Raw genomic sequence first — 14,827 nt, 5'->3', positions numbered from 1 at the left:
TGTGTGTGTGTGTGTGTGTGTGTGTCTCCCTCTCACTCTGTGTTGTGTATTTTTCTTACCAATATTTTGTGTCTGCATATATGTTTTTGTTTCTGTTTTGTAGTTTCTTCTGAAAGAACTTAAATTCTAGGAATGTTATGATACTTTTATTTATCCACTTACTTTTATTGTATTTTTCCCCTGGACAACTTCATTAACATTGCTTTTAAGAAGAAATCAGAATACATTTTCTGACTTCAAAGAAGGGCACATACACTATAGAATGCTGCCTCTCTTTCAGTTGCACTCCTTTCTGAGGAAGACTCATTTCACTAATCCTGTTGGAGAAAAATTGAATATGAACCAGAGAGAAAACCTCCAGGCAGAGTATGACATTTTCCAGATTTGGAATTTCCCAAACGGATTTGGACTCAAGCTGAAGATAGGAGAGTTTAGTCCATATTCTCCACATGGTCAACAACTCCATTTATATGAAGATGTGATAGAGTGGGCCACAGGAAGTAGAGAGGTGGGTCTGACCTAACTGTAATCATTTCTGTCATATAGCAGTAACACTGTCAAGTAGGTCCATTTTGCTGCCTTTTAACTGGTGAAATGAAATAGACTGTCTCCATTGAGAAGCATTTTCTAGTTTCCTAGTTTATGTTTCTTCTTTTCAGTTTTTGATGTGATATTTTGTTAATTCTTCAAGGGTTTCCGACATGCATACCATGCATACAGTGATTTTCTTTATAATTCCAGAACATGTTTCTAGTTTTTAACACAAAAAGAAAAATAATAGTTACCACTGTATTATATTATTTCTAATAAAGTGAGGAATGTCCTCTTGATGCCATTCTGATTACTATACAGTGCTAGTCCTTTTTTTCTGCTGAAAATTTGATATAGATGCTGAAAGACTGAAGGTAAATGTAAGGAGGAATAAAGTAAACACAGGCAAGCCTTGATGTAAGAGGGAGGAGCTTGGTCCTTCCTCAACTTGGTATGCCATGCTATGTTGACTCCCATGGAAAGCCTTACCCTTTCTGAGGAGTGGGTGTTGTAGTAGAGAGGAATGTTGGAGAGAGAACTGGATAAGAGGAGGGAGGGGAAACTGTGGTTGGCAAATAAAATAAATATTTTAATGAAGAATAAAAAAGAAATTGGATGAGAAGATACATTTTCTCCACTCATTTTCAAAATAGTCCTTAATATCATAGCAAGTACAAAAAGAAATGGTAAACATGAAATACAGAAATAAGGGAAGAAATATACCCACTGGTCACAAACATCTTTAATTCCAGCATTCGGGAGGCAGGAGAGGTGAATTTCTATGTGATCTTAGTTAACCTACTATATATAGTTAGTCGAGATATACCAACAATATATGGTGAAACCCTATTTAAAGAAAACCACAACAGAAAGGAATATTTGTAGTTAACCACACTATGGAGAACATGAAAGAGCCAATGCATAGGAGACACTGTGGTTCTGACACAGAACTCAATACTCAACAAAGAACCTAAAGTGAGCACCTGACCATCAGCAGCTGTGTTAAACTGTATATAGACCCTTATCACCAGGATTTTGATTATGTAAAATGTTTATATTTTAAACTTTAAGAAATCCTATAATCAACTTTATACAATCTCACTTTTATTCCAGCTCCCCAAATATTTGCATTGTAAGGCACTTTCACCTCAGCAAATATTCCAACTTCCAGTTCAATACTTATCAATTCAGCACTTTGTCACCAGAAATACACCAGGCTCTGCCTACTTAGCTGTTTTTCTCTTTGCTCTATGTCATACTTTGCAGTGCTATTTATTGGAGTCATGTTTGCTGTCAGAGGTTTGAAGAGATATTTCCCATGTTTCTGATATCCATTTATCCTACTTTGTTGCACTGTTGCTGTGATTAAACACTGACTATAAATAAACTGAGGAGGAAGGGTTGATTAGGCTCATGGGTTACAGTAAAGGAGGACAAAGCCAGAATCTGGATCCTTAAACTAAAGCATAGACCCTGAAGTAACATTGTCTACTGCTTTGCGCTGCTTGATTTCTACGACAGCCCTGCCTAGGGACAGCACTGCCAACAGAGGACTGGGAACTCTTATATCAATTATGCATTAATAAAATGCATAAATATTATGACAGCAGGCTAGTTCGATGGAGTTTCTCTCCATTTAATTTAATGTTGGCTGTTGGCTTGTTGCAAATTGCCTTCTATTATGTTTAGGTATGTTCCCTGTATTCCTGATCACTCCAAGACCTCTTTCATGAAAGGGTGTTGGATTTTGTCAAATGCCTTTTCTGCATCTAGTGAGATGATCATGTGGTTTTTTTTCTTTGAGTTTGTTTATATGGTGTATTACATTGATGGACTTTCATATGTTGAATCACCCTTGCATCCCTGGGATGAAGCCTACTTGATCATGGTGAATAATTGTTTTGATGTTTCTTGGAGTTGTTTGCCAGTATTTTATTGAGTATTTTTGCATCAATGTTCATGAGGGAGATTGGTCTGTAGTTCTCTTTCTTTGCTGTATTCTTCTTTGGTTTAGAAATCAGGGTAATTGTAGCCTCATAGAAGGAGTTTGGTAATGTTCCTTCTGTTTCTATTGTGTGGAACATTTTAAAGAGTATTGGTATTAATTCATCTTTGAAGATCTGGTAGAATTCTGCACTGAAACTATAAGGTCCTGGGCTTTTTTTTGGTTGGGAGAATTTTTTTTGGGGGGGGGCATTTTCTTTTTTCTTTTTTTCCTTTCCTTTTATTTTACAACACCATTCAGTTCTACATATCAGCCACAGGTTCCCCTATTCTCCCCCCTCCCACCCCCTCCCCTCACCCCTTTCCACCCCCTTTCCCACCTCCTCAAGGGCAAAGCCTCCCCCGAGGACTGCTATCAACCTGGTAAACTCAGTCTAGGCAGGTCCAGTCCCCTCCTCCCAGACTGAGCCTAGCGTCCCTGCATAAGCTCCAGGTTTCAAACAACCAACTCATGCAATGAGCACAGGACTGGGTCCCACTGCCTAGTTGCCTCCCAAACTGATCAAGCCAATCAACTGTCTCACCTATTCAGAGGGCCTGCTCCAACTGGGGCCCCCTCAGCCTTTGGTTCATAGTTCATATTTTTCCATTCGTTTGGCTATTTTTTCCAATAATTGAGTAAAACCAAAATTTATTATAAGCCACAGTCATCCTAGGGACCTCCATGCTATATATATATAGCCTCCATTGTTCTATGTGTTGTGGTCTGATTGTTCTTTATTTTATATCTAGAATCCACTTATGAGTGAGTACATACCATGACTGTCTTTCTGGGTTTGGGTTACCTCACTCAGGATGATTTTTTTCTACTTCCATCCATTTGCAAATTTCATGCTTTCATTGTTTTTCTCCATTGTTTAGAAGTACCACATTTTTTTTCATCCATTCTTCTCTTGACGGGCATCTAGGTTCTGGCTTTTACAAACAGTGCTGCTATGAACATAGTTGAGCATGTATCTTTATGTTATGAATCAGCATTCCTTGGGTATATGCCTAAGAGTGGGATGGCTGGGTCCTGGGCTTTTTTTTTTTTTGCTTGGAGCATTTTAATTACTGATTCTATTTCCTTAGGGGTTATTGGACTATTTAAATAGTTTATTTGGTCTTGATTTTACTTAGTTATATGGTACCTATCCAGAAAATTACTCATTTCTTTTAGATTTTTCAGTTTTGTGGAGTAGAAGTTTTTGAAGTATGACTTGATGATTCTCTGGATTTCCTCTGGATTTCCTCATTTTCTGTCGTTATGTCCCCCTTTTCATTTCTGATTTTGTTAATCTGTCTTTTGGTTAGTTTGGATAAGGGTTTGTCTGGCTTGTTTATTTTTCTCAAGGAACCATCACTTTGTTTCTTAATTTTTTTATTGTTTTCTTTGTTTCTATTTTATTAATTTCAGCTCACTTTGATAATTCCCTGGTGTCTATTCTTCCTGAAAGACTTTGCTTCTTCTTGTTCTAGAGCTTTCAGGTGTGCTGTTATGTCACTAGTGTGAGATTTCTCCCACTTCTTTATGTGGGTATTTAGTGCTATGAATTTCCCTCTTAGCAGTGCTTTCATAGCGTCACATAAGATTGGGTATGTGGTGTCTTCATTTTCATTGATCTCTAGGAAGTCTTTAATTTCTTTCTTGATTTCTTCCTTAACCCATTGGTGATTCAGTTGAGCATTATTCAGTTTCAATGAGATTGTAGGTTTTCTGTAGTTTTTGTTGTTGTTGAAATCTAACTTTAAACCATGGTGGTCTCATAGAATGCAGGAGGTTATTCCAGTTGTTTTGTATCAGTTAAGATTTGCTTTGTGGCCAAGTATGTGGTTGATTTTAGAGAAAGTTCCATGGGGTATTGAGAAGGTATATTGTTTTTTTGTTAGGATGGAATTTTCTGTAGATATCAATTAAGTCCATTTGAATCATAACATCAGTAATGTCCTTTATTTCTCTATGAAGCTTTGATTTGGGAGATCTGTCCAATGGTGAAACTGGGTGTTGAAATCTCCCACTATTAATGTATGGGGTTTTATATGTGGTTTAAGCTTTAGTAATGTTTCTTTTACATATGTGGGTGCCCTTGTGTTTGGGGCATAAATGTTCAGAATTAAAACTTCATCTTGGTGGATTTTTCCTGTGATGAGTATCTAATCCTCTTCTTGATCTCTTTTGATTGATTTTAGTTTGAAGTCTATTTTGCTGGATATTAGGATGGCTACACCTGCTTGCTTCTTAAGACCATTTGATTGGAAAGTCTTTCCCAGGCTTTTATTCTTAGGTAGTGTCTATCATTGAATTTGAGGTATGTTTCTTGTATGCAGCAGAAAGATGGGTCCTACTTTCATATCCATTCTGTAAGCCTGTTTCTTTTTATAGGTGAATTAAGTCCATTGATATTAAGGGACATTAATGATGAATGATTCATTCCTGTTATTTCTTGGTGATTGTGTGTGTGTGTGTGTGTGTGTGTGTGTGTGTGTGTGTGTGTGCTTTTCTTCTTTGGGGTTGACTGCTGTGGTTTTATCTATTGTCTGTGTTTTTGAGGGTGTATCTGACTTCCTTGGTTTGGAATTTTCCTTCTAGTGCTATCTGTAGAGCTGGGTTTGTGGATAAGTACTGTTTAAATCTGGCTTTGTCTTGGTATGTCTTGTTTACATCGTCTATGATGATTGAAAATTTTGCCGGGTATATTAGTCTAGGCTGGCATCCATGGTCTCTTAGTGTCTGCATTACATCTGTCCAGGTCCTTCTGGCTTTCAAAGTCTCCATTGAGAAATCAGGTGTTATTCTGATGGGTTTGCCCTTATACGTCACTTGGCCTTTTTCCTTGGCTGTTCTTAATATTCTTTCTTTATTCTGTACATTTAGTTGTTTAATAATTATGTGGCAATGGAACTTTTTTGGGGGGTCTAGACTGTTTAGTGTTCTATAGGCTTCTTATATCTTCATAGGCATTTCCTTTTTTATGTTGGGAAAGTTTTCTTCTTTGATTTTGTTGAATATATTTCCTGCGCCTTTGAGTTGGAATTCTTCTCCTTCCTTCATCCCTATAATAAATAGGTTTGGTCTTTTCATGGTGTCCCAAATTTCTTGGTCATTTTGGGTCATGGCTTTGTTGGCTTTAGTGTTTTCTTTGACTGACAAATCTATTTCTTCTACTGTATCTTCAACGCCAGAGATCCTCTCTTCCATCTCTTGCATTCTATTGGTTATACTTGTATCTGAAGTTCCCGTTCATTTACTCAGATTATCTTTTTCCAGCATTCCCTCTGTTTGTGTCTTCTTCATTTTTTCTATTTCCCCTTTCAGGTCTTGGACTGTTTCCTTCATCTGTTTAGTTGCTTTTTCATGATTTTCTTTCAGTTATTTATTGTTTTCTTCTGCTTTTTTTGTTCTTTCCTCTAGTTTTTTATAGCATTCTTCCCTTTTTTTCTGTCCTCAATTTCATTTGTGATTTCTTCTATATAAGCCTCTACCCTCTTCATGATGTTATTCATAAGGTTGCTTTCTTCTACTTCTTCCATTTTGTGATGTTCAGGTCTAGCTGTTGGAGCAGGCATAGGTTCTGGTGATGCTGTATTACTCTTCATTTCTTGTATGTACTTCTGCCTTGACATCTGCCCATCTCCTTGTGGATTTGTTCTTGGTCTTATCAGTGCTCTTGGTGCAGACAGAATTGACAGATTCAGGAAGCCTCTCTCTCTCGTCCAGATGGGATCTCTAGGGTGGGATGGGAGCTGAGGGCTGGTCTCTAAGTCTCAGGAAGTGTCTGCTGTCTCTGATGGATGGGCGTTAGGGCAGGGCATAGAGATTGCAGGGTCTGCTGGCGGTCTTGGAGAAGGGGAGCCTTCCCCGTGGGGCAGGAGGGGATCCTGCCCAATGGCCAGAAAATGGGGCCAAGTTGGGCAGGTCTTCCCCAGAGTGGCTGGTGCTCAGCGATGGGATCTGGGGCAGGCCTCTCTGGGTCTCACCCCAGACACTCACCTCTTGTCCAGATGGGAGGTCCAGGGCAGGAAGGGAGCTGGGGGTTGTTCTCCAAATCTCAGAAAGAGGCTGGGGTCTTGGGCAGATGGACGTGGTGTCAGGGCTTGGAGATTACAGGGTCTGCTGGGGATCTTGAAGAAGGGGAACCTTCCCAGTGGGGGTGGAGAGTATCCTGCCGGATTGCCACCTGGGGCCAAGTTGGGAAGGTGTACCCTGGAATGGCTGGTGCCCAAGGATGGGATCAAGGGGCAGACCTCTCTGGGTCTGAGCCCAGGCAATTACTCTATGGTGTTTGCCTACAGCAAAGAACCCATTTTTCTAAATTTTCCTAAATTTCTAAGATTGGGAAGCTACTCAAATTACATCAGATTGTTTTCATACATTTGCTTGTTTGGCATTATAAAACATACTGTTTTATGTGGTCACTCATTTGGTATATATGAAATAAGCCTATTGATATTTCAAAATGCTAACATAATTTTGTTACAGAAGAAGTAGGTAAAACTCATGATATCAGTGTATGTCTACTTTTCCTCAGATGCTGCCCTCTGTGTGCAGTGCTGACTGTGGTCCTGGATTGAAGAAATTCTTGCAGGAGGGAATTGCAGCCTGCTGTTTTGATTGCATCCCCTGCCCAGAAAATGAAGTTTCTAATGAGACAAGTGAGTGTTTGCTGCTGAGATAAATCCTTCACATAGATCATTCTTTCCCAAACACACTGAGATGATCAAAGGTTCTAAAAGGCCACTGCACAAATAAACCATATCACTTTCCCAAGTTAGTTTTGATAGAACTATGATCAGTAATAATGTCACTTTAAGTAACATGTTATGCCATGACATATATCTTTGACTCATTGAAAATCCATGGTAGGTGGCCTTCATTCAAAGAAAACTTTGATAAGCAATCTGCAATGTGAAGGAATCCCATAAAAGGTCTTTACTAGTGACAAATCTTCTCTGAAACTACATGTAGATTAGCTTCCAATCTATTTTTTAATATTTTTTTATTTACATGTCTTTGTGTGTCACTACATAAGTTTATGAGGGAATCAATGGAGACCAGAGTAGAGGTTCTGATCCATTTAACTCTTTTATGTGGGTTCTAGAAACCAAATATAAGTCCTCTGTTTCTGTAAGATTAATGAACAGTGGAAATAAATCCTTGGTAAATTATAAGAAACTGTTCAGTATGATACAAAGGATTTCAAACTATATACAAAGACTCCCCCTTTCAAAGTATCATTTTGATTTGAAATCTAGAAAAGTGTGGAGAAGTGTTGCCACATAAAGTAGAAAATATGAAGTATTATAATCAACAGTTTTGTATATAACACAGCTAATAATGTCAGAAAGCAGAAGATACAACTGTTTTGTATGATATCACCCAGCTACAGTCATCCAAATGGTGTTGTCACCTACACAGCCCATGTTAGTCAAATGATCATTTATTTAGAATTGGTTACATAAAAATGGCAGTTAAAGAAAAATATTTTTATTATTTAATTATGGGCATATATGTAAAATAGGTGGTTTGTGTACACAATTGAATGTGCATGTGTACACAAGGCCCCTGTAGTTAGAGCTACAGACAGTAATGAGAAACCTGACATTGGTCCTTGGAACTGAACTCAGTTCTTCTTCAAGTGTGGCATATTCTCTTGACAATGGAGGCAACTTTCCATTCCCCTAAACAAATTAATTAGTTAAATGTGTCCATAAATACATTGTTCTAGATAAAAAGACTTGAAACCTAGAAGCACGTCATGTTTCTATGTAATTATCCAATGATTCAGAACAATTATACTCAAGTTTCTTAAACTTTCCATGGTGGAGACTGTAAATTATGGACAGGATATTATTCCTCCAAACAAACCTTCTGTGCTATCACTCTTGCTTAACTGTACTTCTTTTATTGTGATCATGGCATTATATCAATATCTACTTCACACTTGAGTACACTCACATAGTCTGAGACTCTCACAGATGGAAATTAGTGACAGAGGAAGAAAGGTAGTGGTCTGTTCCCAAAGGTGATAGAATTAAGAAGAAGGGCTTTTTGATAGTAAGTATGTACAGAGGGTTCTGCCTTCAGGAGGGGGTTACTATTTGTTATGAAAGAGACTCATGGACAAATCATTCCTATTGTCAGATAAGGACACAGCTGGGGATTCTTTAATTAATTATTTTTTGCATTTATAAACATAAAAATTATATTTATCTAACAGTATTCTTTCATTCTCACCCTCCTGCTTCCCCCATATAAACCCAATTACTCTCATGTTAGAGCTCTGTTGTTACTTTTGCATGCACATACATACACACTACACACACACACACACACACACACACACACACACACACACACACACAACTTACTCATTATGAAGGAACTTTAGTCAGAATGAGCATGGAAATATGGCTCTAGCAAGTCGGGCCCTTCTTCCCCATTCCCTTTGCCTTGATAAAATCGATGACATTGCAGTGATTGTTTGAACAAAATTGGCCCTATTAGATGGTGGGATCTAGTTGGGGAAGGTGTGGTCTTATTGGAGTAATTGTGGCACTGAGGAGGCAGACTTTTAGGCCTCTTATATGCTTAAGCCTTACCAAGTGAGACAGTTTTCTTCCTGTTGCCTATGGATCAAAGATGTAAAATATTCAGCTTCTTCTCCAGCACTATGTGTGCATGCAAAGCTCCATGTCCCACCAAGATGATAATGGACTGAGCCTATGAACTATAAGCAACTCAATCAAATGTTTTCATTTATAAGAGCTACTGGGGTCATGGTGCTCTTTACAGCAACAGAAATGCTAATGAAGTCTATTATATTCCTAAAGCTAGTCACCGGTGTCTATTCCTTTATTTGGCCACTTCTCCTCCTGAGGCTATCAAGGTCCAGCTATTAAAGTACTGAAGCTCAGCTTCCAAAAACTCTGTTGTTTCTGTCTTAATTAAACTGTCCAATCAAAATTAAACACTTTGTCCTAACCTGATGTTTCCCTTTCATCTTTATAAGCTGCCATTTCCTAAAAGACCACATCTGTATCCTCTCTATCCAGTGCAGTTCTTAGCCCTCCATGTCCAGAAACCTCTTCCCATCTCTCTTGTTGTTTTCATCTTCTCCTTCATTCTCTATCTCCTGTTTTTGCTTCCTATTCCCTGTTGATTATTCTCTGGGTCAAATCAATCTTCTTGGTTTTGAGAACTTTTTCTTGGTATGTCATGTGTGAATTCTAAGTGTCCCTACAGATTTTGTTTAGAATTTCTTCTATGTCATTGTGTTTGGACTAGTAAATTCAAACTAGAAAACATACCACAGGAAGTGTACCAATAGAAGACACAGTCCCTAACTATTACAGGGAAAGCCTTCATAAAACAGACAGAAAGGCAACAGGAGGCACTACAACCATGGATTGGGGACTTTAAAATACACTCTGCAAAATAATGGTTAATGATTTTTGCCCTCTGTTAATTCCCCAGTTTAAGTCATGTACTGAAAATATCTGTAATTTCTGATAACATAACAAATGGCATCATCAACACACAGTAAATTAGATAACATACTTATTGTTTAGTTTCTTTTCCCATAAAGATAATGAATGAGTATTATGAATGTCTTTCAACTCCATCCTCAGAAACAAATGCAGATAGTGCAATGCTTCTTCAACACATTAAATTGAAATATTCAGTCAATAAATGGATAAAGCTGCATTAATTATACTTTCCTTTCTCCATCAGATGTGGATAAATGTGTGAGGTGTCCAGAGGACCAGTATGCCAACAGAGAGCAGAACCAGTGCATTCACAAAGCTGTGATCTTTCTGAACTACAAAGATCCTTTGGGTATGGCTCTTGCCTCAATGGCCTTGTGCTTCACTGCATTCACAATCCTTGTTCTTGGGGTCTTTGTTAAGCACCATGACACTCCCATTGTGAAGGCCAATAACCGAAACCTTAGTTATATATTGCTCATCTCACTCATGTTTTGTTTCTTGTGCTCCTTTCTCTTTATTGGCCATCCCAACTCAGCTACCTGTGTCCTGCAACAAATCACATTTGGAGTTGTATTCACTGTGGCTGTTTCCACTGTCTTGGCCAAAACAGTGACTGTGCTTTTGGCTTTCATAGTCATAGCCCCTGCAAGAAGGATGAGGTTCTTCATGATTTCAAGGGCACCCAACTACATCATTGCCATATGTACCCTCATCCAAATTATTCTCTGTGCAATATGGCTGCTAATTTCTCCTCCCTTTATTGACACTGATACACACTCTGAGCATGGCCAAATCATCATTGTGTGCAACAAGGGCTCAGTTACTGCATTCTACTGTGTGTTGTTATACCATGGCTCCCTTGCCTTAGGGAGCTTCATTGTGGCTTTCTTGGCCAGGAATCTCCCTGACACATTCAATGAAGCCAAGTTGCTGACCTTCAGCATGCTGTTGTTCTGCAGTGTCTGGGTCACCTTTCTCCCTGTCTACCATAGCACCAAGGGCAAGGTCATGGTGGTGGTGGAGGTCTTCTCCATTTTGTCCTCAAGTGCAGGTCTGCTGGGATGCATCTTTATCCCCAAGTGCTACATAATTTTGTTAAGACCAGAGAGAAATTCTCTTCAAAATTTAAGGGAGAAATCATCTTACTGAATACACATTTCATAAATTGTTACTGAAAAATGTAGTGATAGTACAGAGATACCTGTTGTGATAAAAAGCAAGATGTATGCATCAGCTAGTGATTCTCATTGTTTCTTCTAATGATAATGCACAGAAATATCATGTGTACTACTTTACTGTATATTGTGTTGTATAATCTTCCACTCAAACACTTTTTTTTTACAAGACCTGGTTCTTGGATATTAGTGCATAATGGGTGTGTTCTTATATTTTTCTAATGCAAAGTAGAATTTAAAATAAACTCCAAGGAATTCTTTTAATAACTGAATTACTTAGTGTCTTTTAATGTAAGAGAAAACTGAGAAAATTTGTAGCAGAGGGAATGAATGTTTTCAGATGATGAAATTAATTACCCCTTCTGGAGGAGACAAGAGAATGCTGTTGCATCCTAGGAGTTAGAGGAGTAAAACTTAGGAGAAAGAAAGATGTTTTGTTAAATAGATAGAAATAATATTGTGAAAGATGGAGAGATGTATCAGCATTTAAAATCAGATATAGCTTTTTTCGAGGGAGATGAATTCACTATCAAATCCATGCATCTTACAATTCATAGCCATCTCTTCCAATAGTGCCAATGGATGCCTTTTCTGTCTTCCAAGAACACCTACACACAGGTGTGCGCATAAGAGCACACTCAAAAAGCACACATATACATTGTGGGAGCCCGTTCTGGGGTTCCTAGTGGCTTTACCCAGCAGGTCCGAATAGAGGATAATCAGGACCACGGGCCTGAGTGCAGGTGTCTGAGATGGTCTGCACTTGGCTGTGCTGGGGGAGGAGGTCTTTTGCTCCACCCCTTGGCGTCTCTATAAAAACCCTGGGCCAGAGACAGTCCGGGCCCGTTGGAATAGGTTCCAGGCCCTCTCAAGGCTATCCTTTATTTTCTATCTGTTTATCTCCACAAGATTCTCCGCTATAAATCCTTCTATCTAATATTTCCTGCTGCTCGCACTCAAGAAAACTCTGGGAAGCTGTGGGGGTGGTGGGTAAACGCCCCACAATACATAATAGAATTAAATGAAAATTTTAAATTGAAGTTTACATAGCACTACTATGGAACACTGGTTTTCTTTCTCCTTTCCCCCCCATTCATTGAAATAGATTTTCTTTCATATAATATCCCCTGATTATGGTTTCCCCTCAAGCATCTCCAAGTTCCTCCAAGATCCTCCACACATCACTTCCTATCTGAATCCACCCCACTTCTATCTCCCATTGGAAAACAGTCAGGTTTCTAGGGGACAAAAATAAAAAAATATGCTATCATAAAGAAAATCTAACACATTGGAATTGATCAAAGTAGGCAAATATAAAGAAAAGAGCCCAAGAGAAGGCATGGGAATTAAATACAAGTGTTTGTACATTCAGGAATCCCCCAAATTCTTACCTTGAACCCAGAACATTTATGCAAGCAATGTTTAGGTAAAAAGTGAGTAGAAATATTTCTATCTCTATCTCTATCTATACATCTCATGACAAAGCTATGAAAGTGGGGACAAAGGGGGTACTCTGACACAATACTATGAGACAAGGACCTCCAATAATGTGGTTAACTGAGTTTTCTGTTCCCATCTGTTTCTGGACATGCAGTGCACCCTTAAAAGTGGTTTGATTTCCTACTGAGACTCCTTTGACAGAAAGTAAATTCTCATTAGCTGGTGGTGATAAATTAGAGATTGCTTCTGGTTTATGGATAAGGCTTGTGATCACTTCTACTTTCAGGCCTGGGAATTTATGCAACAATTTCCCCAGCTATCTTTCAGGCAGGATATTATTGTATATCAAAGGGTTTTTGGATGTGTTGGCATTTTCAATTTTCATTTGGTAATGTCCAGAGTACATTTCAGTACCAAAGACACTAGAATATTGGGTAAAATCTCAATTAAGGCACCATTTCAACTTCTGCGTGTTCAATCTGTTGTGAAAGTGAAGTTGTGAAGGTCCTATTAACGGATCCTTGTCATCAGTCTGTGGAGGACAACCTACAATTCTGGCCACAGCCTGGGGTATCTGGTGACTCCCATGGGATCTTTTTAGGCAACAACTTAATTAGATGTGAACCAAACTTCATTTGGTGATGAAGTGGCCAGTTGGGGCTCTGTCTCCCTTATTACTTAGTGAATTCATTTAGATCTTCTTTAGGCACGTATATAATTTATGAAGCTCCTATTGTATTAGATTTACACAGTGCTCATCAAGTGGCCTTTAATTTTAGACATCTCTCCACACATTTCTCACTCCTCCTTCCTCCCAGTCCCCTCCCTACTTGATGTTGTTTTAATTTGAACTTCCTTGGTGGCTAAAGATGTTGAACATTCTTAAGTGTTGCTCAGCCATGTGTGTTTCATCTTTTTGGAACTCTTAGTTTGCACTTTTTCAAAATTGAGCTAACTTTTTTCTTGTTGAGATTTTCCATTCTTTTCCATTATAGATATACAAATCCTTTATTCCCAGGGTCCCAAACGTACTTGTTTAGCTACTGTGTCTTTTCCATTGTTGTGTTTTAAACTTATGTCAAAGATAAGTTGGCTATAACTGCACAATCTAAGTATGGGTTTTCTTATCCATTGAAATATTGTAGTATCAGTATATTATGGTCTTCTGTAACTATAGCACTAGAGTGTAATGGAACATAATTATTATGATAACTCCAGCTTTGTTGTTTTTATTCTCCATTGCTTGATCCATTCAGTGTCTGTTTTTCTGTTTGATTTTTGTAATGTTTTTTCATAGTTCCGATTTTTCTTTATATTATGATTGAATTTTGATGGATATTGTGCAGAATATTAGAGCACTGTTCATCGTATAAGCAGGTATTTTTAAACATTATTAATTATATCAATCCAGAAACATGCAGGTAGTTTCCATCTTGCATTGTCTGTCAGTTTCTTTCCTCAGTGTTATAAAATATTCACTGTGAAGATGTCTAACTTCCTTGGTGCTAATTTATTCACAGGTATTTCATGTTTTATAGGTTAGTGCAATGGAATTCATTACTTGTTATCTTTCTCAGTCTGTAATGAAAGCTATTGGGGTCCAGTCCAATAGGGTCCAGAAGAGGTACTACTGGTGGTGGATTATTCTGAGGGAGTCTCTAATAAATCTATGTACACGAAACTCTTTAGTCGACACACTTTATTCTTTGGAGTCAGCTCTCTCTCTCTACAGGCCTTCTGTTTGCTCTCTTACTTAGCACCTTTCTTGCCTAACACTCTCTACTTCTTTCTGCTATTCCTTAATTCCTTCATTTTAGTTCTGCCCCATCTTGGTCTTTCTCATCTCATTCTTATCCATCTAGTTACTTCCATCTGTCTCTTCCTCAACTTCTATCTCATCTTTCTAATTCTCTCTTCTAGTCCTCCACTCTAGTTCTCCTCAAGTCTAGTTCTCTTCCAATCTAGTTCTTCCCCATCTCAGTTTGTTCTCCTCAAGTTCTTACCCATCTAGTTCTTCCATTCTCTATTTTCTTCTCTGTCTTTGCTCTGAAAATAAAACTTCCTTCATATTCTTTTGGCTCTTGTCTCTCCAAGCTATACCTGCTCCTGTCATTTCTGGCAATGTGGGGCATGTGTGCTTGGTCACTAAGCAACTTGGCTAGGCAACTTCCACCACAGCTAGATATACCTGTATGTAGAAAACCTTCAGT

At 38.4% G+C, this 14,827-nt stretch overlaps 1 protein-coding gene across 1 annotated transcript; it reads left to right on the top strand.

The window, feature by feature from the left end:
- Positions 1 to 262: 262 nt before the first annotated feature.
- On the top strand, positions 263 to 11,151 carry LOC114689264 (vomeronasal type-2 receptor 116-like). Its single transcript, XM_028863629.1, has 3 exons — positions 263 to 508; positions 7,044 to 7,167; positions 10,247 to 11,151. The coding sequence occupies exons 1-3, from the start codon at positions 263 to 265 to the stop codon at positions 11,149 to 11,151; spliced, it is 1,275 nt and encodes a 424-aa protein (XP_028719462.1).
- Positions 11,152 to 14,827: the final 3,676 nt, after the last annotated feature.

This window comes from Peromyscus leucopus, unplaced genomic scaffold (assembly GCF_004664715.2).
Source record: "Peromyscus leucopus breed LL Stock unplaced genomic scaffold, UCI_PerLeu_2.1 scaffold_1614, whole genome shotgun sequence".
In the NCBI taxonomy this organism is placed as follows: Eukaryota; Metazoa; Chordata; class Mammalia; order Rodentia; family Cricetidae; genus Peromyscus; species Peromyscus leucopus.
The sequence above is the reverse complement of the archived record's forward strand: the minus strand, read 5'-3'. Positions and strand labels throughout refer to the sequence as shown.